The 26,398-nt window shown below is 37.2% G+C and overlaps 2 protein-coding genes across 2 annotated transcripts; one reads left to right on the forward strand and one right to left on the reverse strand.

The window, feature by feature from the left end:
• Positions 1 to 1,849: 1,849 nt before the first annotated feature.
• LOC104118693 (U-box domain-containing protein 40-like) lies at positions 1,850 to 3,773 on the reverse strand. The gene has a single exon (XM_009629997.3). The coding sequence runs from the start codon at positions 3,574 to 3,576 to the stop codon at positions 2,134 to 2,136; it is 1,443 nt and encodes a 480-aa protein (XP_009628292.1). The 5' UTR covers positions 3,577 to 3,773; the 3' UTR covers positions 1,850 to 2,133.
• A 2,506-nt stretch (positions 3,774 to 6,279) lies between these two features.
• LOC138898990 (uncharacterized) lies at positions 6,280 to 7,792 on the forward strand. The gene is made up of 3 exons (XM_070185100.1): positions 6,280 to 6,376; positions 6,527 to 6,619; positions 7,305 to 7,792. The coding sequence occupies exons 1-3, from the start codon at positions 6,280 to 6,282 to the stop codon at positions 7,790 to 7,792; spliced, it is 678 nt and encodes a 225-aa protein (XP_070041201.1).
• Positions 7,793 to 26,398: the final 18,606 nt, after the last annotated feature.

Genomic DNA, 26,398 nt, shown 5'->3' on the forward strand with positions numbered 1-26,398 from the left:
TCAAAATCCAAAAATACTAAATTTTAGGTTTTTTACCAAAAATCCTACAATTTCTACCCATATCCATATTTAAATTCATATATAACTCGTGTACTTAGCTCACCATGTGTAAAAGTTCCTTACCTCAAGGTAGATGATGAAGTTGGCTCCTCCAAATTGCCGTACAAATTGCCCAACCAAGAGAGGAATGAGTAAAATGAGCAAAATTCTCGATTGAGCAACATATATTCTGCCCATGCGTCTTTGCACCTGCGGGCACCCTAGACGCACCTACGGCTCCGCTTCTGCGGAAAAATGTCCGCTCCTGCGGAAGTCACTTAGTCCCCGACCAGCTGCACTTGCGGCCCAAAGCTCGCACCTGCGAGGGCGCTTCTGCGCCTGCGTGATCCCATCCGCTTCTGCGAAGCCAGCCACGCCTCTCCTACTCCGCATCTGCGGGCTCGCAGATGCGGAAATCCTACTCGCACTTGCGACCACTGCTTAGCTAACCCAGAATCGCTTCTCCGACCCCTTGGCTGCTTTTGCGGTTTCGTACCTACGACCATAAACTTCGCAGGTGAGATCACACCAGAAGCCTTAAGCTTCAGCAATTCTTTAAGTCCAAAACTCAACCTGATTCCAATCTGATTCGCACCCGAGGCCCCCGAGACCCATCCAACCATACCAACGCATCCTAAAAGATGATACAAACTTAGTTGAAATCTCAAATCACGCCAAACAACATCAAAATTATGAATCGACGATCGAAACCTTTCTTTGAACTTTCAAACTTTAAGCTTCGCCGAACGCGTCCGAATTACACTTAAACATTTCAGAATGATGCCAAACTTCACGAGTAAGTCATAAATCACGATGCTAATCTTTTCCAAGGCTCGGAACCCAAAACGGACATCGATAACACCATAGTCCAATTCAAACCCGACGTAGGAAATTCTAAAATCTTCAAAATGCCAACTTTCCATATTAAGCGCCAAAATACCCCCGGATCACCCGATACTCAATCCGAACATACGCCCAAGTCCGAAATCATCTTACGAACCTATTGAAACCTTCAAATTCCGATTCTGAGGTCGTTTACTCAAAAATCAAACCTTAGTCAACTCTTCCAACTTAAAGCTTCCGAACTAGAATTTCTATTCGAATCGACTGAGCTTCCCGAAATTCAATTCCGACCACACGTACAAGTCATAATACCTGAAGTGAAGCTACTCAAAGTCTCAAACCGCCGAACGACACGCTAGAGCTCAAAACGACCAGTCGGGTTGTTACAATATCTATTGCAGCAATATAAGCACTATAAGATCTTTTTCAATTGGCATCGTCTGCAAAGAGTCACCATTATTAATTTGCATTCACAAGGGGGAAAAGAAAAAGAAAAAGAAAGAGGTAAACACATTTCAGAAGTATCACAATAGTAGCTGCAGCAAGCTCTTGAGAGAAGTACAAAATGCTAGAGTACTCTATTCCTAGTAAAGCTTAAGATTAAGTCGTAATAAGCAAACCTCCATAGAAGTACCGAATAGCAGCTTCTCGGTGTAGCTTCAATGTCTAGTAACAACAAGTCAAAAAAAAATACTCCTTTCAAGTAGTTAGATAGTGGGAAGGCTTTGCTCTATTCTTTTTCTCTTTCATTGTTGAACCACCAGGATGATTGAATCTAAACATACGTGAAATTCAGGAGTTCATTTTGCCTCTAGTTAGCAGTAAATACATACTATTACAGACCCTTCAAGAAACTAACAAAGAGAAAAGAGCATTATATGTTCCATTTTTTCACAACCAGAGGAAAGCTGATCAACTCAACAACAAGCACAGCTAACAAAACAGAGCGGACGTAAACCACAAAAGATTCACAGAATAAGCCTTATTCACACAAGAATGAAGAACACAATCTGGTATTCAAGGATGGCCAAACAATAGTAGAAGATAATGGGCACATGTTACAAACATTTTCCGAAAACCATAACACACTGTTCAAAATCTTTTCTTTACACTTTCAACAATCAAGAAACTGTTATTTACTTTGTCAAATCGACACATTGTCTCAAAAGACACCACAAGCAAACCTAAAATCCACTATGTGAATAGACAAACTTCATGTCCAGAAAAAAGCACCCAATTAAGGGAAAAGAACTATGCAGAACTTGTATCACCATGAGAATTAAGCAACTCCTCCCAGTCAATTTCTTCCTCCTCTTCGTCTTTCTCCCTCAACGCCTCCAATATCTTCCTAACTTTATCCTTGGCTTTCTCACTTTCCAAAATTTCCTCAAGTGTTATCAACAAGTCCTCTGCAGCAGCCTCTTTTGCCAATCCTTTAAACCTAAGTCCACCATGACTTAGTCCATATAATGCAGTAACACAACTCTCACGAATAGATTCTGCATCAAACTCTCCCTTTCTCAACATACCCACAAAACACTCCACAGCACCCCCATCAAGCATAGATCCTCTCCCCTCTAAACTCGCTGCCATGTTACATAAAATTGACAGAATTCGACCCGTCATATGACCCGTTCTCACCATGCCTAATAGCGATTGAACCGCCCCAAGTTTCACCAACTTAGCCCTGTTACTCTGAACCAAAGAAAGATGATACAGTGCCAAAGCCGAATCATGCCGCATCCGTTCCGACTCAGAACGGAGAGAGTGAAGCAGAGGAGGCAGTGCCCCCAAAACACCAATTGCAGTTTTGTTCTGATCATCCAAAGCTAAACTGAAAAGTGCACCTGCAGCATGTTCTTGTGATTCAGGGAATCCTCCTTTTAACACGTCAATTAACGGCGGAACAATTCCAGAACGAACAATCTTCACCTTGTTTCCATTTTCTAAGGAGAGGTTCACTAGCGCTGCTATGGAGTTCACCTGTACTGAAGCATATCTCGAGGAGATGAGAGAACGAAGAGCTGAGAGCAAACGAGGAGTGCAGAGCTGAAAACGGGTTTCTTCCCGGGTCCGGGTCAGCTTTCTAAGTGAGATCACAGCTTCTTCTTGTTCAAACACTTGGGAGCTCTTCAGTTTGACGATGAGTTCATCTTCTTCACAAGAGTTAGGGTTTGTGGGGTCCATTTCGGAGGAGGACGCTGAAGAGTAACAGCAGGGTCGAGTTAGAGGACTTGTAGGAGTCACGGACTCCTCAGAAGTAGTAGAAATTTGACGATTCAACTGTGCCGACACAGACTCGATGAACCGGTTCATAACATCACAATTCTTGCTATTATTGGTGTTTTGGGTAGCCATTAATGTACGGACGAGATTCTCAGTAGAGATGAAATCGAGGGGTATAGGAGGATGGATATGGGAAGAAGAGCACCAGTTGAGAATGGTGGATTTGAGGGCGAGATTAGGGATGATAGTGGAGAAATTGGGGATAGACTTATCAGGTAAAATGGGTGTGAAAGAGAGGGATTTACAGGCAAGAACAGAGTGACGTTCGAAGGTATGGCCTGAAGAGACAATTATAGGATCAGCCATGAGAGAACCAGAAATTGGACAGATGAATTCCTTTGGAGGGTGTTTTACTTTTATTGGAGATTTGTGGAAGGAGATTCTCCATCTTTGCTTTCCACTTCCCATTTTGATGTTGCAGCAATGGACTCGTTAATGAAATTTTAGTGTAACTGAAGAATTGATGTGTTTGAGTTTGAGGAGAAAAGGAAACATGATATGAAATTTCAGTATGGTAGAATAGTCAGGGGAAAAGGAATTGAAGACTCAAGCTGCTAATCATTCAACTAAAGTGCCAATTCTTAACTTGATTACTTTGTAGGAGTAATTTTTATTTCTCTTCTATTTCTTCTTATTATTTTATTTTAACAACTTTATTTCATTTTCAACAGGGAAGGCTCTTAAAGGGTTGTACCATGGAGTACCTAATTGCACCACAATGATAAGACTGAAAATGGCCAAATATACTCTTCTACTATTACAGAAGGTTTAAATGTATCACTCATTATACTTTGAGTCCAAACATACTCATGTCGTTATATAATATACCAATTTTTCGTTAAGTTTGTCCAAAGTGGATATCCAATCCTACGTGACACTGACATTTGATGAGGTAGATGTTACATGGCTTGTCACCTTAGCGCTCCTAACCCATTTTACCCCTTCCTTCTATTTTTTTCCGCCACTAAAATTTTTTTTTCCTCCACCACTATTGCCACCATTACCGCTATCATAAAAAATATTGTATTTCAAATGTTAGTCTTTTATATATGGATTAGGGGCGTTGAGGGTGGATGCCATGTGGCATCCACCTCATCAAATATCAGTGTCACGTAGGATTGGATGTCCACCTTAGACAAGCTTAATAGAAGACTATAGTATTACAACAAGGATATATTTGGACCCAAAATATAACAAATGGTATATTTAAATCTTTTCTCATAGTACATGAGTATATTTGGCCCTTTGCCGATGAAAAAAGTTTATCCCTCGCTCACAATTTAGGTGATGCATTTATCTATTTAGTAAAATTTAACCATTAATAAGATGATTTGCAACTTACTATTATATTATAGATCACAAAGTTTAACAATGTCTTTTTCTTTCTTAAATTTTTGTACTAAGTCAAATAATATGAAATAAAATGGGACAAAACGAACACAACAAAGAAATAATTTAAATATATGTTTATCATGAAAAGAAGAAATATTTGTAAAATTGACATTGATTAGCCCTCCCTGCAATTCTTGGGAATTTTTACATAAATAGTCGGCCATATTAATTATTTACGTTTTAGCCATATATATAAATTATACATTGATTATATACAATTATACATAATTCATAAGCTATTTTTAGTATAAGTGTTAGATTGGGCGACTATTTGAGTTAATTCTTCCAATTCAATTCTTTAGCTAAAAAACTTGATCTAGAGTATTTGGGATTTTATTATTTCCGGAACGCCCTTTAATATTCAAATTGATATTCTTTCACGTACTCCCTATATCATTAATGTCGCAAAAAGAGAGTGAAAGAGAAGGTACACCAAATTAATCCCCTTTTGGCCAATAAATTAAGATTATGAAGGACCTTGCATATATTACTGAAACTGCACATAGATTTGTGATATTAAAATCTGAAGTTGATGCAAAAGGGACTCAGACACCCTAGCAATGAGTCTTCAGCACTCGTTCAAGCAAATGTAACACAATCATTGTTCTCTTCTTTAAAGGCCTCTTAACTTAATTGCTAAGCTTCTTTCTTCCTTTTCTTGCCTGCACTCCACTTTGAAATCTTCCATAGACAAAATCCTCTTCTTCTTTTTTTCTTTTTTTTTTTCGCATTTTTAGGTTTAGAGTAATTAAGACGAACAAAATCAAAAATAATTGAGGAATGTATAATTATATTCATGTACATTATGCATATAACTGTATATAATTAATATATAATCTACGTATACTGTCTAAAAAAAGTAAAAAATATCAAATTATCTAGCTAGCTATTTGTATAAAAAATTCTTTAATTAATATTCGAAGTTCACTAACATGTTTAATTCGGATTAATGCGAAATTGGTCTACTAAGAAAGATAAAGCACTCCTATCAAAAGTTTTTTATTTTTAAGACTTGAACCCGGGATCTCGGAGTACAGAGAGATCTAAACTATCACACAACACAATTTGATCATTTGGTATACTCATAGGCTCGACTAATCTAAAATATTTAAAAGATAAATGAATGGTTCAATAATATAAATCTTTCGGGGATCGTTTGGTTCGATGTATTCAGATAAATAATCATTGTATAAAAGAGTTGTAATAGTGATATAATGTTCGGTTTATATTTTCTATTGATATGTAGTTAATCTTATATAAAGTTAAAAACCAATTTGGTGTATTATCTTATACAACCACCAACGTGGAATCCATGTATATAAGTTTTGTATGAATAAAGCAACAAAAAGACAATACTATCTTTGGTCTTTTCCTAGAAAGCTGTGAAGGTCAAGTCTCCGAGGTTATAACTGTAATCTCATTATCTTTTAGTTTAAAACATAAACAAATAATTTAAATGGTATCTTGTTTATCCAAGTTTAGTACAATGAACCAATATCGAAATGAATAATTTTGTATTGCTAATTTCAATATTACCAGTCCCTACATTACTAATCTTGTACTATAATCCACATATAACTTCTTGGAACCAATCTTTTCTGAATTTGGCTGCTCAATGAGGCAAAACAAAAGGAAAAGAGAGGGCGAGAAAACAAAGAATAATGAAAACTATAATTGTAATAATACCCTCTACATTGTTATGAAAATATTATATTGGGAATGTCTATTCATTACTCTACTATAGATAATTTTGATGAAGAAGATTATCCATTTAGTACTCTGTTGAAGTTTATCTACAAGCAGCTGATGCAGGCAGGTTGCAAGCAACTCAATGAAATAATTTGCAGCACCTTCTTATTCAACAGACAGGTTGCAAGAAGCTCATGCAGACAACTTACAAGCAGCTCATGCAGGCAGGTTGCAAGCAACTCAATGAAATGATTTGCATCAACTTCTTATTAAACAGGCAGGTTACAAGCAGCTTATGCAAACAACTTACAAGCAGCTAAAGAAAAGCCTTGCAACTGCTTCATTTCTTCTATAAATAGAGGAGTTTTCAGTTCATTATGAACATAAGTTTAAAAGTTGAATAATATATCAGTTTCTCTCAATACTTGTCTCTACTTTACAGTCTTTATTTATAACACGTTATCAGCACGAGATTCTTCCATCTCGAGGAAATACTTTGAAAGTATCAGAGGTACGAACTTTCTTTTTCTAAATAATGTCAAATCTTTCTAAACTTGAATTTGTAGCCCTGGATATATCGGGCAAAAGCTACATGTCTTGGGTGCTTGATGCCGAAATTCATCTTGATGCGATGGGTCTAGCAGACACTATCAAGGACAAAAATCAGGTATCAAACCAAGACCGTGCCAAAGCAATGATATTCCTGCGTCGTCACCTTGATGAGGGACTAAAATTGGAATATCTTACTGTTAAAGATCCAGTCATACTGTGGAATAATTTGAAAGATAGATATGACCACCTGAAGATGGTCGTTCTTCCACAGGCACAATATGATTGGACTCATTTAAGGCTACAAGATTTTAAATCTATCAGTGAGTATAACTCTGTTATGTTCAGAATTATTTCTCAATTAAAATTATGTGGTGATAATAATAGTGATCATGATATGTTGGAGAAAACTTTTACCACTTTTCATGTCTCGAATATGCTCCTGCAGCAATATCGAGAGATGGGATTCAAAAAGTATTCTGAACTTATCTCACATCTTCTTGTAGCCGAGCAACATAATGGGCTATTAATAAAAAATCATGAAAGTCGACCAACTGGTTCTCATCCATTCCCTGAAGTGAATAAGATGAACTTTCACCAAGCTAAGCGTGGAAGAGGCCGTGGCCCCAGTCGTGGTCATGGTCATGGTCGGAAAAGAAACTCTAATCATGGTAATAATGATGCACCAAAGAACCCTCCTCACCACCAGCAGTGGAAAGGGAAGGAACAAAAGCATGAAGCGGTGCAAGCAGCAAAGCCAGAAAATATATGTTATAGATGTGGAGGAAAAGGGCATTGGTCACGTACCTATCGTACACCAAAGCACCTGGTTGAGCTTTATCAAGCCTCCCTGAAGAAGGCAGAGAAAAATGCTGAAGCAAATTTTATTTCTGAAGATAATTTAGACTTCATGCATTTGGATGTTGCTGATTACTTTTCACTTCCAGAAGGAGAAATAAGTCATATGATCGGTGGTGAATCTGTAGAAATATAAATATTTTAATTCTGGTTATTTGTAATAGATAGTATGATTATGTAATTGTTGTACATAAATAAAAGTTATGCTTTGATAATGATGTTTACTATAACATATTTTATTTACGTCATTTTGAAGAATATAGATAATCCTCAAATTATGTTTGGATCAAAGACCAATCATGAAGATATTTGTGTAATTGATAGTGGAATAACTCATGCCATATTCAAGGATCAGAAATACTTTTCTTATTTGCATAAGGAAAAAGCAAATATTTCAACAATTTCTGGTAATATAAGTTTGATTGAAGGCTCTAGAAGAGCAATTATATTTCTGTCTAAGGGAACAAAACTTATAATAAACAATGCATTATTCTCCTCCAAGTCCCGAAGAAACTTGTTGAGTTTTATAGATATCCGTCGAAATGGGTATCATGTTGAGACGACAAATGAAATTAATATAGAATATCTTTGTATTACAAAGAATGTTTCTGGCCAGAAGTGCATTGTAGAAAAGTTACCAACTTTATCTTCTGGCTTATACTATTCAAAGATTAGTACAGTTGAAGCACACTCTATCATAAACCAGAAGTTTACTGATTCAAATATTTTTGTGCTTTGGCATGGCCGTTTGGGACATTCTGGATCAATAATGATGAGACGAATTACTGAAAATTCGATTGGGCATCCATTAAAGAACCTGAAGATTCTTACAAATAATAAATTTTCTTGTGATGTTTGTTATCAAGGCAAAATGATCACTAGACCATCACCAATGAAGGTTGGCATTGAATCCCCTGCCTTTTTAGAACGTATACATGGGGATATATGTGGACCTATTCACCCACCAAGTGGGCTGTTTATATATTTTATGGTCCTAATAGATGCAAGATGGTCTCATGTGTGCCTACTATCATCTCGCAACCTGGTGTTTGCAAAGCTATTAGCCCAAATAATTCGATTAAGGGCACAATTCCCAGGTTATCCTATAAAGGCTATTCGCCTTGATAATGCTGGAGAATTCTCATCTCAAGATTTTGATGATTACTGCCTATCAGTTGGGATAAAAATTGAACATCATGTAGCTTATGTTCATACTCAAAATGGCATTGCAGAGTCATTTATTAAACGCCTGCAATTGATAGCAAGACCACTACTTATGAAAACAAAATTGCCCACTACTATTTGGGGCCATGCTATCTTGCATGCAGCATCACTTATCCGTCTTAGACCGACACATTACAATAAATGTTCTCCGTCACAATTAGTTTTTGGTCATGAACCAGATATTGCCCATATACGAATTTTTGGATGTGCTGTATATGTGCCAGTAACACCACCACATCACAGTAAGATGGGTCCACAGAGAAGGATAGGAATATATGTTGGGTTTGAATCACCCTCTATTATTCGCTATCTTAAACCATTGATGGAAGATTTATTTACTGTTCGATTTGCAGATTGTCGGTTTGATAAAACAAATTTCCCACAATTAGGGGGAGAGATAAAGGAAATCAAAAGAAATATTGTGTGGAAAATTTTATCATTATCTCATTTTGATCCACGTACCCCTATATGTAATTAAGAGGTCCATAAGGTCATTCATTTATAAAATATAGCAAATTAAATGCCAGACGCATTTACTTATTTGAAAAGGATAACTAAGTCACATATCCTTGCAGAGAATGTGCCTATACGAATTGATGTCCCAACATGACCATCTACTAGCATGAGAACTAGTGAACCTAAAGCATGCCTGAAGCGTGGTAGGCCTTTGGGTTCTAAGTATCGAAATCCTCGAAAAAGAAAATCGACAAATGATCAAAACAATACTATAAAGGGATCTCCTGAAGAGACCCAAGATCTGATTAGTTATGAGATTCCTGAAGAAATCACTAAACCCGAGACTCAAGTGAGCAAGGAACTTTTAATAAGTTCTACTGGTAATGGGATTAATTTAAATCGATCTTAAATAGTGGTGGATAATATTTTTTCTTATAATGTTGCACTTAACATTATGCAAGATAGTGAGGATTTTGAACCCCGATCTGTCGAAGGATGTCGACAAAGATCTGATTGGCCAAAATGGTAAGGGGCAATTCAATCAGAATTGAACGCACTTTCTAAAAGAGAAGTCTTTAGACCGTTAGTCCAAACACCTGCTGGTATAAAACCAGTTGGTCATAAATGGGTTTTTGTGCGAAAAAGGAATGACAAAAATGAAGTTGAAAGATACAAGGCTCGCCTTGTCGCACAAGGATTCTCACAACGACCTGGAGTCGATTATGAAGAAACATATTTACCCGTTATGGATGCCATAACATTTTGATATCTCATCAGTTTAGCCTTACCTGAAATGGTTGAAATACATATGATGGATGTGGTTACAGCTTATCTGTACGGGTCACTTCATAATGATATTTACATGAAAATCCCTGAAGGATTTAAAATACTTGAAGCAAATTCAAAATCTCGGGAAATGTATTCAATCAGATTACAAATATCTTTGTACGGTTTAAATCAATCTGGGTGCATGTGGTATAATCACCTTAGTGAATATTTGTTGAAAAAGGGTTACATAAATGATGTTATTTGTCCATGTATTTTTATAAAAAAAAATGGCATCAAAATTTGTTATACTTGTTGTTTATGTTGATGACATAAATCTTATTGGAACTCCAGAAGAGCTCCAAAAGGCAATTGAATATCTTAAGAAAGAATTTGAGATGAAAGATCTTGGAAAGATAATGTTTTGACTTGGACTGCAAATTGAACATTTAGCAGACGGGATCTTTATGCATCAATCTGCCTATATAGAAAGGGTCTTAAAATGCTTTTACATGGACAAAGTGCACCCATTGAGTACACCAATGGTTGTTCGATCACTTGAAGTGAATAAGGACCCGTTCCGACCTCCAGAAGAGGATGGGGAACTCATTGGTCCTGAAACACCCTATCTCAGTACAATTGTTGCACTTATGTATCTTGCTAATGCTACAAGGCCTTACATAGCATTTTATATTAATTTACTAGCAAGATATAACTCTTCTCCTACACAGAGACATTGGAATGGGATTAAGCATATTTTGCGATATTTAAAGGGAACTCTTGACATGAGTTTGTTTTATGCTAACAAAGGTAGTGTAGATCTTGTTGGTTATACAGATGCATGTTATTTATCTGATCCCCATAAAGCTCGATCTCAAACCAGGTACGTGTTTATATGTGGAGGTACTGTCATATCATGGCTCTCCACAAAGCAATTAATTGTTGCTACCTTTTCAAATCATGCTGAGATAATAGCTATTCATGAAGCAAGTAGGAAATGCGTATGGTTGAGATCAGTGATTCATTTTATTCCCGAAAAGTATGATTTGGAATGTGATAAAAGATCCACAATTTTATACGAAGACAATGTTGCATGCATAGCCCAACTAAAGGGAGGATTTATAAAAGGAGATAGAACGAAGCACATTTCGCCAAAATTATTCTACACACATGATCTTCAGAAAAATGATGACATCGATGTGCAACAAATCCGTTCAAGTGACAATCCAACAGATTTGTTCACTAAATCTTTGCCAACTTCAACTTTTGAGAAGATGGTATACAAGATTGGAATACGGAGACTCAAATATTTGAAAGAAGGTTTTCATCAGGGGGAGTGAAATACGCTATGTACTCTTTTTTCCTTACTAAGCTTTTTTCCATAGGGTTTTTCTTGTAAGGTTTTTAATGAGGCATCTAAAAATGCGTATTACTAAATATGTGTACTCTTTTTCCTTCACTAGGATTTTTCCCACTGGTTTTTTCTAGTAAGATTTTAACGAGGCACATTATCTTTTAATGAACATCCAAGGGGGAGTGTTATGAAAATATTATATTGTGGATGTCCATTCATTACTCCGCTATAGATAATCTTCCTGAAGAAGATTATCCATTTAGTACTCTGTTGAAGTTTATCTACAAGCAGCTGATGCAGGCAGGTTGCAATCAACTCAATGAAATGATTTGCAGCGGCTTCTTATTAAACAGGCAGGTTGCAAGCAACTCATGCAGACAACTTATAAGCAGCTGATGCAGGCAGGTTGCAAGCAACTCAATGAAATGATTTGCAGCAGCTTCTTATTAAACAGGTAGGTTGCAAGCAGCTCATGCAGACAGCTTACAAGCAGCTAAAGAAAAGCCTTGCAGCTGCTTCCTGAAAAGCCTCGCAGCTGCTTCCTTTCTTTTATAAATAGAGAAGTTTTTTGAAAATTATGTTTTGGAAATTAAATGATTTTCTTAATTATTTTTTGGTGTTAAATTAGGTAGCATAAAATATTTTAAAAAATATATATAATTTAGACAAAAACTATAAGAAACAAAATAGGTAAAGGCGGAGGAGGGTAGTAGGTCGAGGTCTAGGAGCCAGAGTGGGGGTGGCGATATTGGGAGGGAGGGGCGGGGGTAGCATGGGAGAGGGGAGGGGGTAGGTGGGTTAGGGGTAGGGGCAGTGGCTTAGCTACCCTACGCCAAGGGTGGTCAAGCACACACCCTTTGCGGAACAAATATATTGTGTATATAAGTTAAATACTACTTTATATGGTTATATATTATAGTTTGAACACCCTTAACACAGTTGAATAAGGCAATCTAGTGGTTCAAGATGTTCAAAGTGACATAGTGTTCACGGGTTCAAAGTTCTGCTCATTTTGTTTGCCAAAACTAAACGGAGACCACGATGTGTGGTCTATTTGATTCTTTTTCAATCTAAAATTTTTTCTAATAAAATAACTCTTAAAACTTAAAAATTATGTAGAGATAAAAAATTAATCTTAAAAGTATTTTTTTTTACTAAAAGTTATTTCTTAAATAAATTTTATTTAAAAGTCAAGCTCTACAAAAAATTTCTCAACAAAAGCTCTCTGCGAACTACAAATCCTCTTATCTATCTCTTTCCTTTGGTTTTATACTTACTTTTATTAGGAAAATTTTTAGTATTGTCTTTTTGTTATTTTAATGTTGATTTATAAACTATAGTTCTATTAAAAGCTTTTTTTATCGTTTAGCTAAATGTTGCATAGTTTGATTTAAAAAATATGGTACACCATTCATCGACAAAAAAAATTATTGACTTGTTTAAAGTCTGAACACTCTTGGTAAAATTTCTGGCTATGCTACTATCACAGTCTACTAGTCAACTGTATTTTAATCTTTATGCAATAGGGAGATAAATTGCAGATATAAAGTACGAGAAAATATATTTTTGAAATTGGACATATCTTCTTGAAATCCAAGTAAAAATTCAATATGAAATAAAAATGAATACAGTTTGGGTTTTTTCAGTTTTCGTGTGTAGAACTAAAAAAAAAATGAATTCAGTTAAACATGTTATGAAGTTTGAACAAAAAATATTGAATTTTAGGATACACTGTCTTAAAGTTTGAACCCACAGTTCGAACTTCAAAACATAGTGTAGTGAAGTCTCAATTGTGGAGTTGGATATTCGAACTTCAGGACACTGGAGAGGAAGCGCAGAAAAAGTGGGACTCTACTGCTTTTTTCAAGTTGTGGCTATGTTTTAAATTCATTGTAAACACTAGCTACATTTTCCGTTAGCTAAAACTTTGCGGTCCCCACATCAACTTAAACTCTGCTGGACTTCTTTACTTGTTCTGCAGCCGCAGAGGGAATTCTGCGGTTCACACTTTCTTCCGTGGCCGCAGAAATACCTCTGCGACTGCACATCTTATGTTCTGCGCCCCTTTTTGCCTTATGAGTCGGAACACTCCTTTTAAAGTCAGATTTCATCATGGGATCCCAAACTTCCAATATTCCTGCAATTTGCATACTATCATTAGTTTTGGAAACATAAATCAATATTATGGACTAGAACAAAAGAAAAAAGGTGCTAAAAAGTGGTCAAAATCCACACTTATCAACTCCCCCAAACTTAAGTCTTTGCTTGTCCTCAAGCAAATAAATTATTTCTCACCTTCTTAGAGTTAAAGGTCATTTCAGCAAGTCAATTGTGAGCCATTCATACATCAGTTGGGACCAACAATTACCCACACTACTCATGTATTATCAACAAGGTGACAAGTCAAATATTCATGCACATATAATTCTAATGTGACATTTGAGCTTCAAGAATTGACTTTACTCATCAAAGACTCTTGTTCTATCATGTAGGTCATGGTAGACTCCAAACTCTTCCTCCTCTACTTTTCATTTGCCAAGATCACTTAAAAAGTTAGTACTCAATCTTAAGATTCATTAAAGGTTCGCTCTTCTCTCACAAGAGAATGTCACAAGTACGGCTTCAAATACCATAGGCTTGTCCCTCATGTAGATCACCACTAATGTAAGCTCACTCAGTTTGAAATCAAGTAGGACTTCTTTCGGGTTTTAATGAAGGCTTTTAGATTAGGGTAGGATACCATATGGGTAAGTGGTTGCACCTTTCCTTAAGCACTCCATATTTTCATTTCTCGGCTCACAATTACCAATTCTTTGAGGCATTTTCTTTTAATTGAGGGCTAGAGAGACTTGACATCACTCTTTCTTATTCATTTCATTCTTTTTCTCCCTTTTTGATTGCTCATGTTAGGGATCATTACCTCTTTTTGAATTCATCAACCCTTCCACGTATTCTCTTTTTTTCTGCATTTTTCTTTTTGTTCTTTTCTTTTTTTGCCTTCTCTTTTCATAGAGATCATTTATTTTCTCTTTTTGTTCCTTGATACCCTTTTCAATTTTCTCATCTCTCTCCCAAACTTATGCTTTAAGCCACTTATTTCATAAGAGTGTTAAGGAAAGTCCGGGTGCCAAGAGAGGGTCATGACAAAACTAGTAAAGGCTTATAACTGGTTTTCAAATGAGAAAGGCTAGAGGCTCAAAGGGGGTTGACTCGGGATAACGACATTGGTTGGCAAAGCTCAAACGGGTCAATGAGAGCCTACAATCACTTCTCAAACCAAGAAAAACTTAGGATTTTGCCTTGAAACACATTCGGGGCAAGTTCTAGACCATTCGCATGGATACTTGGACTAGCAACAATTCATCTCACCCCTCACACAACTAAATTATAAAAGAGGATAGAGCCGAGAGCCTACAGTGACCACATTCAAGTTTAAAGATCACTATGGTCCAATAAACAACTCGATGATCACCAAAGTCAACTCAAGAGTCACAAAGTCACTAACTAAAGCTATTTCTTTCAAAAACCTTGTCTCTAACCATAAGCACGTAGTTAAGTGTGTTGATACCAAATGAAGCATGATTAACTCTTTTTCGAGAATGACTTGATTCAGCCTTTTTATTCATTACTACTACTACTACTACTACTATTATTACCACCTAATAACAAAAAAGGACACATTCCCTTAAGAAGGTTGTAACGCCATCCATCGTTTGGATGAGTCACCCGATTCACACAAAATCTGCGTTTGGAAAGAACCGTGGCGTTAAGAAAATCAAAGGCTTATTATATACTAAAGCATAAAAAGAAGACAAACAAGAACTAATATGGGGGGGGGGGGGATAAAGAAGCTAATGAGGAATAACTACTAAAGATAGATAAATATACATAAGAAAAGAGAGAAAAGATCGATAAATACAAATAAAAAAAAGAGAGAGAATCATCAAATTATTATAGACCAAATGTATCCAAAGTGTGTCAATGTATCAAATAAACTCCACCTTCAAATAAAAGTAAGCATTGTCTCCAATGCTTAGCAAAATAAGAGTAAACGAAGAGAGGGTGAAGAAAACTCCCAAAGGATCCTTGGACATCTCAGTGTCCCCAGAAATATCATCTCCCTCAAGATCAGCTAATTGTATCTCATCATCATTAAATCTAGGTGTGACTGGGTTGTCGAACATCACACGCACTGCCTCAGCAGTGTCGGTGGCAAGATTTGGATCCTCAGACTGGCCACCTGGTGCTACCGATGCAGATGGTGCTGAAGTATCTGGGGCGGACTGATGCGGGTCAAGCAGCATATCAAAAGGAAGGTCTCCGGCTGTGGCAAGTCTAGTCACCACCTTTCGGAGCTTGTCCACTGATTTCTTACTTTCCTATGACTTTCTCATCTTATTTACTACTTTACTAGCTCCTCAATAATTGAGCCGTGTTGTACCAAGGTGTCCATAATCGTCTTCTGATTCTCTAGAATCTTCTTCAGCATCTCATCAATATTAGAAGGAGCTTGTGGTGCTTGGGTAATGGACTGCACTGCAACAGTACTAAACAAGTCAGATAGCTTAGAAGTAGTTGTATACATTTAGTTGTTGAGATTCTCCAATGTCTAGGAGACTCACAGAGTAGATAATGGAATTGTGGGCACGGGCACTGCTTCAAAGCTACTCTAGGGGCTGTGGTAGGAGCTGAGGATGATGACGGAGGCATAGCAGTGGCACTGGTAGAAGGCTCAATAGAAGTGGATGAAAGATCAGCTCTCTCAGAATCTACCACTGTTGGCTCATCAGACTGGCCTGTCGTGGTAGAAGGCTGGACTTTCTTCTTTGAGTTGCTTACATCCATCAGTGAATACCAGTCGAATGGCTTCTTCGGCTTCACCTTGGTGTCAAAATCTCTCAACTCTACCTTTGCATCAATGAGGTACTCTGTGATAGTGTTTGGATAAGGGTAGGTCGAGATATCCTGCCATGCAATCACTGAAATGTTGGCCGACATTACAGCACCCACATTGATTGTTACCCGGCCATGATGGAAGCCACAAAAACTGCCCGAGGAATAGGAAGGTGAGTCTCGTTCTGGCATGGATCCAATATGCTGCAAAAAAAGGTCTGCCACCCCTTTGCCTCAAAACATAAAGTGCTCCGCTGAATGGGAACCCCAGCGGTAATCCATGGTGGTGGTGGCCCTGGTGGTGCTAAGATCTCAACCAGCCTAGGTCAGACTTCCTCCTTCATTGCGCACTTCTCCAGATACTCCTTTGGCTCAAGATCCTCAAAGCCCAAGTATGCGTTTAGCGTATGCTGATCAAACCTCACCTTGAGGTTGCACACTTTGGTCACCTTCGTCCCTTTCTTTATATGAGCAACATTGGTATAGAACTCTCGGACAAGGTATTCTTTGGCATCCTCCACTCTCTCGGCAGAGAAGACTGTTAGTTGCAATTCATTATTCAACACATTCAGGACTATTGTAGGTAAGTGAGAGACAATTGGACACCGTGGGGATATGCAAGCAATACATGTCTGCAGGTTAAGGGATCTGCGGGCCGCACATTATTGATGTGCGCCGCAGAAGGAAATCACGATCCATAGAATTTTATTGTGCGGTCGCAGAAGGGAAGTGCAGTCCCTACATTTTAACTTGCGAGCGCACTTATGAGTCTCAAAAATATGGACACACTGATGACAGAGAAATGGCCAATCTCTGGCTGCAGAGGGAAATCTGCGATCCGTACAATTTAACTTGCGGCCATAGATTCCTTCTTCACTGAGTTGCCCTAATTCAACATATGCAGACCGCACAAAATGAAGTACGGTCGCAGATTTCAAAAGTTACGAACATACTAGTTTTCTACTTATGGTTTTTCAATTTCTTGCACAACTAGTCATGTCAATATGGTAAAAACATGAAATTACACTAACTCAACCCCATTAGAGTATGTATCAAGTTTATCCAGTTCAGATCTATCCCACATGGACACATAATTGAACTCTAATAACAGATGACCTAAAAAAGAACTAAAAATCAAACTAACACAAAATATTTAACATGAAATTGAAGCATACCAGATAGAGTGAGTGCAATGGGTTGATGATAAAGGTGGTTGTGTGTGATAGTGAAAAATCTCCAAGAAAATTCAACAGAGTAATAATGTTTTGTTCAGAGAGGGAAAAGTGTGAAATGAACCCTATTCTTTTATTTATACCAACCATTTTGAGAAGGGAAAAGAATCAATCGCGACCGCACATTTTCCCGTGCGGTCCGTACTCTTTCACCTGGGTGTCCATTCTCAGAACTTCAATGTGCGGTCCACACATTGAAAGGTGCGGTCGTAGATTTCCTGTGCGGTCGCAAATCGACCTCTGCACTGACAAGATCAAACTTTAGAGAGTTGGTATTTTGACACTTTTGTAACATTTCAAATGTGCAGTCCGAAAGAGAAATGTGCGGCCGCAATGCTCTTCTGCTATGACACATATAGTGTGCGGTCCGCATAATTTTTGAACACTTAGTCATATTTTTGTCCACCTTTCTTGTAAGTCACACTCAGCCCTGTAACACACTTCAAATCAAGTTAGAACACAAATAACACCTAACTACAAAAGAAAAAGAACACGGGTTTCCTCCCAAGAAGCGCCTGATTTAACGCCGCAACACAACGTAAAATACCCTCAAGTGAAATGAATGACCGCCACCACGTGGATATCTCCAACCTTGGCTAAGTAGTGCTTCACTCGGTGACCATTGACTCGGAATACTTCTTTGTTTTTGTTCTTCTAGTCTAATGCACCAAAAGGTGTCACACCAACAATTTCAAAAGGACCACTCCACTTGGATTTTAGCTTCCCGGGAAACATCCTCAACCTTGAGTTGAACAACAATACAAGATCGCCCACCTTGATTTATTTGTTCCAAATGTATGTATCATGAACATATTTCATCTTTTCTTTGTACAAGGACGAACTCGCACAAGTATGGTACCGTAACTCATCCAATTCATTCAAATGTGCAACCCTCAAGTTAGCGGCTACATCCCAATCAAGATTCAACTTCTTTAAGGCCCATATTGCCTCGTGCTCTAGTTCCACCAGAAGATGAAAAGCTTTTTCAAACACCAACCGGTATGGCGACATTCCGATAGGTGTTTTATAATCCGTCTGATAAGCCCATAATGCATCATCAAGCTTCTTGGACCAATCCGTCCGATTAGCATTCACCGTTTTGGACAAGATACTCTTTATCTCCCTGTTGGATACTTTCACTTTCCTACTAGCTTGTGGGTGATAGGGAATCATGACTTTGTGAGTAACACCATATTTGCTAAGTAAAGTTTCAAAAGCCTTATTGCAAAAATGTGACCCCCCATCTCTTATAATTGCACGTGGAGTACCAAACCTTGTGAAAATATTCTTCAAAAAATCCACTACACTTCTCGCCTCATTTTTGGGTAAAGTGACGGCCTCAAACCATTTGGACACATAATCCACCGCGATCAAGATATAGGTGTTTCCACAAGAATTCACAAAATGGCCCATTAAGTCAATGCCCCACACATCAAAAATATCAATCCTCCAAGATGGTGGTGAGAGTGGGCCCATTGAGATTCCACCTGCACATTGACATTCAGCACATCTTTTCACTAACTCACTAGCTTCGTTATAAAGAGTGGGCCAATAGAAACTACAACTAAGTACTTTGGTTGCCTTTCTTGCTCTACCATGATGACCACCATATGACTAAGAATGACAAGCCCCAATAATATCACCTTGCTCTTCTTCCGGTACACATTTCCTAATCACCTTATCCGTACAAATTCAAAAAAGGTATGGTTCATCCCAATAATAATCTTGACAATCCCTTTTGAGCTTCTTCCTTTGGCTTGAAGAGAACTCATCCGAAATGATTCCACACACAAGAAAATTTTCTAAGTCCGCGAACCATGGTACCTCTTTCATTGAAATTTCCAAAACTTGTTCATCGGGGAAGGAGTCATTGATTTCAAGGCCATCATGCGGCCTCCCCTCCTCCTCCAAACGAGACAAGTAGTCTGCCACTTGGTTTTCACTACCTTTTCTATCTTGGCTGTCAATATCAAATTCTTGTAACAAGAGCACCCATCTCATTTTATGTTCTGCGCTCCTTCTTGCCTCGTGAGTCGGAACACTCCTTTTTAAGTCGGATTTTATCATGGGAGCCCAAACTTCCAACATTCCTGTAATTTATATACTTTCATTAGTTTTAGGAACATAAATCAATACTTTCGGACTAGAACAAAAGCAAAAAGGTTCTAATAAGTGGTAAATCCACACTTATCAGGTACCTCTTGATGAATATTCAAACACATAAAGTCCTTCAACCTGGTTGTTCTTCTATGTTGAACTTCCTTACTGTAGGTTGTTCACAATTTGCTTGGTTTTTTGTATGAGCTATAGTAGATACACTTTGACTGTTTTTTTGTACTTGTGTCTCCCCCTCAATCATACTATTATTTTGAAAATCATGAACTGGCTGAGGATTATAGGCTTCTTTTGTAGTATCAACTACTGAAGATGGATTACATGTATCTGCGTTAGTATAGTCTATATTAGTGTGTGTGTTAGTCCTTATGATCTGAAATAGTCTCAAAGAGGAATTTTGAATTGTCCATATATGAGCCTATAATTAGTGTAGTGTCTACAAACAAATGTGTTGAGGAAAAAGATGTTCTTCTAAATGAAAAAATGTCTTCTTTGAATATAACATCCTCGTTGATAAAGAAGGATCTATTATCTAGATCATATAATACATAACCTTTTTGAACTTCAGAATATCCCATATGCACAGACACTTTTGATCTAGACAGTAGCTTGTCCTGTTCCTGAACCATTCTTGCAAAACACAAGCAGCCTAGCACCCATAATTGACTTAGTGATAATTTTCTGTTATGTAGTCTTTCATAAGGAGATACATTTTCAATTACTAAGCTAGGTAACCTATTAATTAGATAAACTGCAGCAAGGATTCAATGACCCCAGAATTTGATAGGGATGTGTGCTTGTAGTCTTATAGCTCTTGGTACTTCTAAAATATGCCTGTGCTTTCTTTGAGCTACTCCATTCTTTTGAGGGGCGTAAGTAAATATTCTTTGATGTATCATCCCAAGGTTCTTGAACAATTGTTCACAAAGAGAATTTACAAAAATTTACAAACTTTTTGCCATTGTCTACTCTGATAATCTTGATGACCTTATTAAATTGAGTCATGACAAAGCTGAAGAAATATTGTAAACACAGATGTACATCTGATTTCTGTTTGAGTAGGAACACCCATGTCATTCTACTGTAATCATCTATAATTGTTAGAAAGTACTTGTTGCCATAAAAAGTAGATACTCTATAAGGACCCTATAGGTCTACATAAATCATATCAAAATAGCATACACTTCTGATATTACTAGAAGGAAACTGCAATCCAGTTTGTTTAGTACAAGGACAAATTGTGCATTTATCTACTTTGTCTCTGATATTATGCAAACTAATAGGCAGTATTTTCTTAAGCTCTAAAACATACACATGTCCAAATCTCTGATGCCACAACTCCACATTTATCTGATTTACTTCACTTGTAGTCAATTCCTTTGCAACATACACAATATTCTGATTATTTTTTGCCATTTGAGCTAATAGTATGTACAATCCTCTTTCTTCTTTACCAATATCTCTCACCTTCTCAGTGAAGAGATCTTGGAAAATATAAAAGTCAGGAAAGAAGGTTGCTGCACATTGAAGCTCTTTAGTCATTTTAGAAACTGAAAGAAGATTATACTTAAATCGAGGCACATGAAATACATTAGTTATAGTGCTTTTGTCATAAATTGAGCTTGCCTCTGTGTATGTGTGTGACTAGAGACACATCACCATTAGGTAATAGAACCTTCTTAGGATTGACTGTCTATACTATTGTAGACTTATTCAGAAGGTTAGTATCAGACACCATATGATTGGTTGCACCAGTGTCTATAATCCATTCCTGTGAGCTAGTTAAAACCAATAATGTTGTATTATTACTTGTTACATTTGCAGCTAAATCTGCATTGTTGGTGATTGTTGTGTTCAGTAACTGAACAATATGATCATATTGATCCTTTGTGAAGGAATAATTTCCTAGTTGACTTGCAACAACTCCCAACTCTTGATTATAGGAACTTGATTTCCACAAGCAGACTGGTTCATGGCATTAGTATTCTGACCATATGTGAATGTAGGTGCTACAGGATTCTGATTCTGATTGTTATTATTTTCAGTCAGAACATTAGCATTGTGAGCAACATTATACCCTCTTTTCTTCGGTCTGAAATCTTGAGGATACCATACAAGTTTATAATAGTTTTCTTTTGTATGGCCTTTCAATTTGCAGTATTCACATTGAACATTAAAGTTCTTCTTGAACCTTTGATTTTTCCACCTCCACCATTTCTGGTATACATAGAAACTTCTAAGTTCCCTACTGTATTAGCTCCAAGAATTCCTGAATTGGCTGCTATAGAGTTTTGGCTTTCATCACTCACTATCAAGGCATAGGCATGATTCACAGTAGGTAGAGATGTCTTCATCAAGATTTGGCTTCTTGCTTGTGAATTAGAGTCGTTTAATCCCATTAGAAATTAGTACAGCCTCAACTTTTGCAGGTAGTTAACAAAATCTCTTGTCTTGGGACAATCACATCCTGGTGCACGGACTAAAGCTTCAAATTCCTCCCAGAGATCCTTTAGCTTTGAAAAGTAAACTGAGATAGATGCTGAGCCTTGAGTTAATGTGGCTATTTCTTTATGCAAATTAAAGGTTCTTCAGCCATCAACTTTATTAAATCTCTCAGCTAATTCTTCCCAAACTATTTGTGCATTAGAGGCGTACATAATTTCCCCAAGAAGGGTTTTGGCCACTGAGTTCATTAGCCAAGATATAACAATGGCATTTACTCTTTCCCAGTGATTTCTCATAGAATCTGGGAATTTATCTTTACTGCATGTACCATCTATCATACCTAACTTGTTCCTACCCAATAAAGCTACACGCATAGACCTATTCCAAATAGAGTAATTTTTAATACTTGTTAGATAAAATAAAATGATTTGAATTCCGTTAATATAAACAGGTGAGAGGAACAATGGATGATTATAATCGATTCTTGTCACTTGATTCGTCTGATTTTCAGAATTGAGTCCAGAATTGAGATTGGAGTTTCTTCAATTGACCCCATTTTTGTTTTCTTGTTTTTTTCTCAAGAATTGAACACCTAGTTGTGATAGATGAAGAACAACAGAAGAACATAATTTCAACCAAGAGAATTTCAGAGAAGAATAATTGCGAAAGAAAATTTCAAATCAAGAGCTTCGATTTTTCGAGCAAAGCTCTGATACCATATTGTAAATTGAGGAAGAAGAGAAAGATAGAGAATACAAATATGATAGGGAGAGAAAGAAATGATTTTATTAAAGTGTACAAATTTGAATACACGACACACAATAGCCCCTTTATACTTAGCTAATACTAACCTCTAAACTAACAACTACTGATTACTTGTAACTATTTTTAAATAATTTATTACATAATTATTAATTTTCCCTTATATCATTTAACACAACATGAGTTCAAGTGGGAGGAATAAATAAAGACACTGGAGAAGGGGGATTGGGGAAGGCGTTAGGTGGAGGGGAGGGTGTCGAGCTTCCACAAGTACATGCGAATCGATGGATAGAAAATCAAGATGTGATTGTCGCTATGGTTGATCTTGTTAGATGCATCGGATTCATCTCATCCACAACACGAGTTAAAATGGGTCGTCATTCGGGGGAAGATGCACTTGATGATTGGGTGGTATGTGTCTTATGGCCATGGAGGGGATATAGGATGGAATACCTATCATAGAATGGCAAAGTCTTAAATCTACTAGAAACCACATGGATTTAATTCTTGCACCGAGTCAACATGATAATTGTAAACGAAGGAGGAGGCGAAACTATTGGACTGACAATCGAGTATATGGGAAATAACAAGATATAATTTGATACCAAGTTGTTTAGGAGATACATAGTTGATTCTCGATTATTTGACGTATCCCTTCGATATGCATGGACAGGGGCGTAGCTACCCTATGTCAAGGGTGGTCAAGCGCACACCCATCGGAAAAAAATTATATTGCGTATATAAGTTAAGTACTAATTTATACATGGTTATATATTATATTTTGAACATCCTTAATACAGTTGAGTAAGCAGTCTTGTGGTTCAAGATGTTCAAAGTGACATGTTGTTCACGGGTTCAAAGTTTTGCTTTTATTTTGATGTTGGACATATTTTCATATGTTTTGACACTAATTTACCTGTATTTTTACCGCTATTTGATTATATTTGATATTGAATATGCCCAACTTAGTTTGATTATGGAGTTTTATACTTATTTGAGGTGTTAATAAATAATGTAGGTACATTGACGAGAGATTGTGGAACAAAAATAATGAAATTGGAGAAAATTATTTGTTGGAGCATTCAAACGAGTTCATACTAATTGGAATGGGAGTTGCCTTATGTTAATGGTTTAAACAATGATCAAATAGGATGCAATGAGATGAAATGCCTGAAGGGAAATTAAATAAAGAGAGACAAAGACACTACCTGGAAAGGAAAAGTTAGGCAAAAGCCACTTTGGAGGAAGAGTAAATTGGCAGCACACTAACAACGAATTGGAAAGGTTTTGGGCAACGCGATATTGTTACCTTGCATTTGCGCTCGTGAGGCGCAACCTGTTGTGAGACTTTTACCTCGCGTTTGAGCTCGCGAGGCGCGACCTGTCACGAGATGCGTCGCACAATTTGCGTAGCCACGCGTGGTCCGGGTTTCAAGCCTATTTCGTCTCCTTTTTAGTTTTGGACATAGTTATTTCATCTAGGCCTTTTCCCTACATCTAGGCCTTTGCCATTTTTACACAATTTTTGACTGAAGGGAGAACAAGCCATTTTGGAGGCAAGAACTTCACGTGGAACAACTTTTGAAGGAGAAAATCATCGAGTTCTTCATTCCTTCATCTTTTCTTTGTAATTTGTTTATGAAAAATACTTGAAAATTTGTTACTACGAACATGAGTGGCTAAGCACTCTAATTTCTAGGGTTTTTATTGACATGATTATTAACGTTTATTAATTACATCATCGTTAATTCGGATTATCATATTGTGATTGTTTCTTTAATTCTAGTTATAACTTGCAAATTATTGTAGAAACCAATTCACCCTACTATCTATGCTATGCTTGGGAAAGCCGTGTTTATATTAGAGTAGAATTAAACAGAGCTTATTTCTGAACCCGTGGCTCGGGGACCGATTTCGCGGTTAGGATAGGAATATACCTAACATTCTTGCTTTGTTAAAAAATGTATTATATTCGTTCATGATAGACTCAATACCATAGGAATATATAATTGATATATTGTGGATAGGCGAGTAGTATTGTGGGAACACGCTATTCATATAAACGATCCGGTCAATTAGTAACCATTGATAATCTGGATTAACAAGTGTGGTTATTGAACTTAATAGGATTGATAAACCGACCACAACCCTGGAATATTCATCTCCTCTGAGCAAAATCTAAAACACACGTTTACATCCCTGATAAATTAGCTAATTACTTGTTCAATATCTGCAAAAGTAGTTTAGTAGATAAATAACAATTTTGATTATCTCTGACAGTTAATTGATTTTAGTTTGCTTAGTTAACGATTAATCTAAGTCTCTGTAGGTTCGACATCTGACCTTCGATTAACTTTATTACTTGACGGCCACGTATACTTGCATGTACTTGGGGAACCAATAAGTTTTTGGCGCCACTGTCGGGGACTTAGTTATTGATTATTTATTTAAGTTAAGCTTTTATTCGTTATTTGTTTAAGATTTATTTTTTAGTTTGCTTTATTTGTGATAACGCAGGCTTTTCTCTTGAATGCGGAGGAGTAAAAGTGCGAACAACCTCCTTCCTCTTGATCCTGAAATAGAATGAACACTTCACATGGTAAGGAGGGAAGTCAAAGCTAGAACTAGAACAGAAGGAGAGTTGGGCATCGTAGTTCAACCTGAACCACTTGAGATGGCAGGTAACGAAGAACGACTAGTGATCGTGGACACAAGGCCTAATCTTGCTAATATGACTCAGGCTATAGTGAAGCCTAATATCAAGGATCAGTTTGTGACGTTGAGAAATGGAAAAGAGTTGGTAGAAGTGCCTAAGAAGAAAAAGAAGTCGTCTGGGCTCGAAGAAGAAAGAGTGCCAAAATTCATAGAGGTAGATGAGAGAAACAAAATAGAGTCTATATCGGAGAGAGTGCCACCCTCTTTTCCTCAAAGATTGAGAAAGAAGAATGATGACCACATGTTTCAAAAATTTCTAGATATGCTGAAGCAGATACACTTGAACATCCCTTTGGTGGACATGCTCCATGATGTCCCAAAATATACAAAATATATTAAGGATATAATGGCAAATAAAAGGAGGTTAACTGAATTTAAGACCGTCGCACTTACTGAGGAGTGCACTTCCAGGATTCAACATAAGCTTCCAAAAAAGCTTAAGGATCCGGGTAGTTTTACCACCCCCGTGAGGATTGGTGAAATTGATGTGGGTAGATCCTTGTGTGATTTGGGTGCAAGTATCAATCTGATGTCGTTGTCAATGTTCAAACAATTGGGCTTAGGAGCTCCGAGACCCACCACGGTGATGCTACAGTTAGCTAATAGATCTTATGTTTATCCTGGGGGGTAATTGAGGACGTCTTGCTGCAGATTAGGAAGTTTAATTTCCCTGCAGATTTTATCATCCTGGACTAGGAGGCTGATGAGTTAGTTCCTATCATCTTGGGACGACCTCTCTTGGCCACTGAAGATGCAATTATTAAAGTCCAGGAAGGTAAGA

The sequence above is a fragment of the Nicotiana tomentosiformis genome, chromosome 9 (genome assembly GCF_000390325.3).
Source record: "Nicotiana tomentosiformis chromosome 9, ASM39032v3, whole genome shotgun sequence".
NCBI lineage: Eukaryota > Viridiplantae > Streptophyta > Magnoliopsida > Solanales > Solanaceae > Nicotiana > Nicotiana tomentosiformis.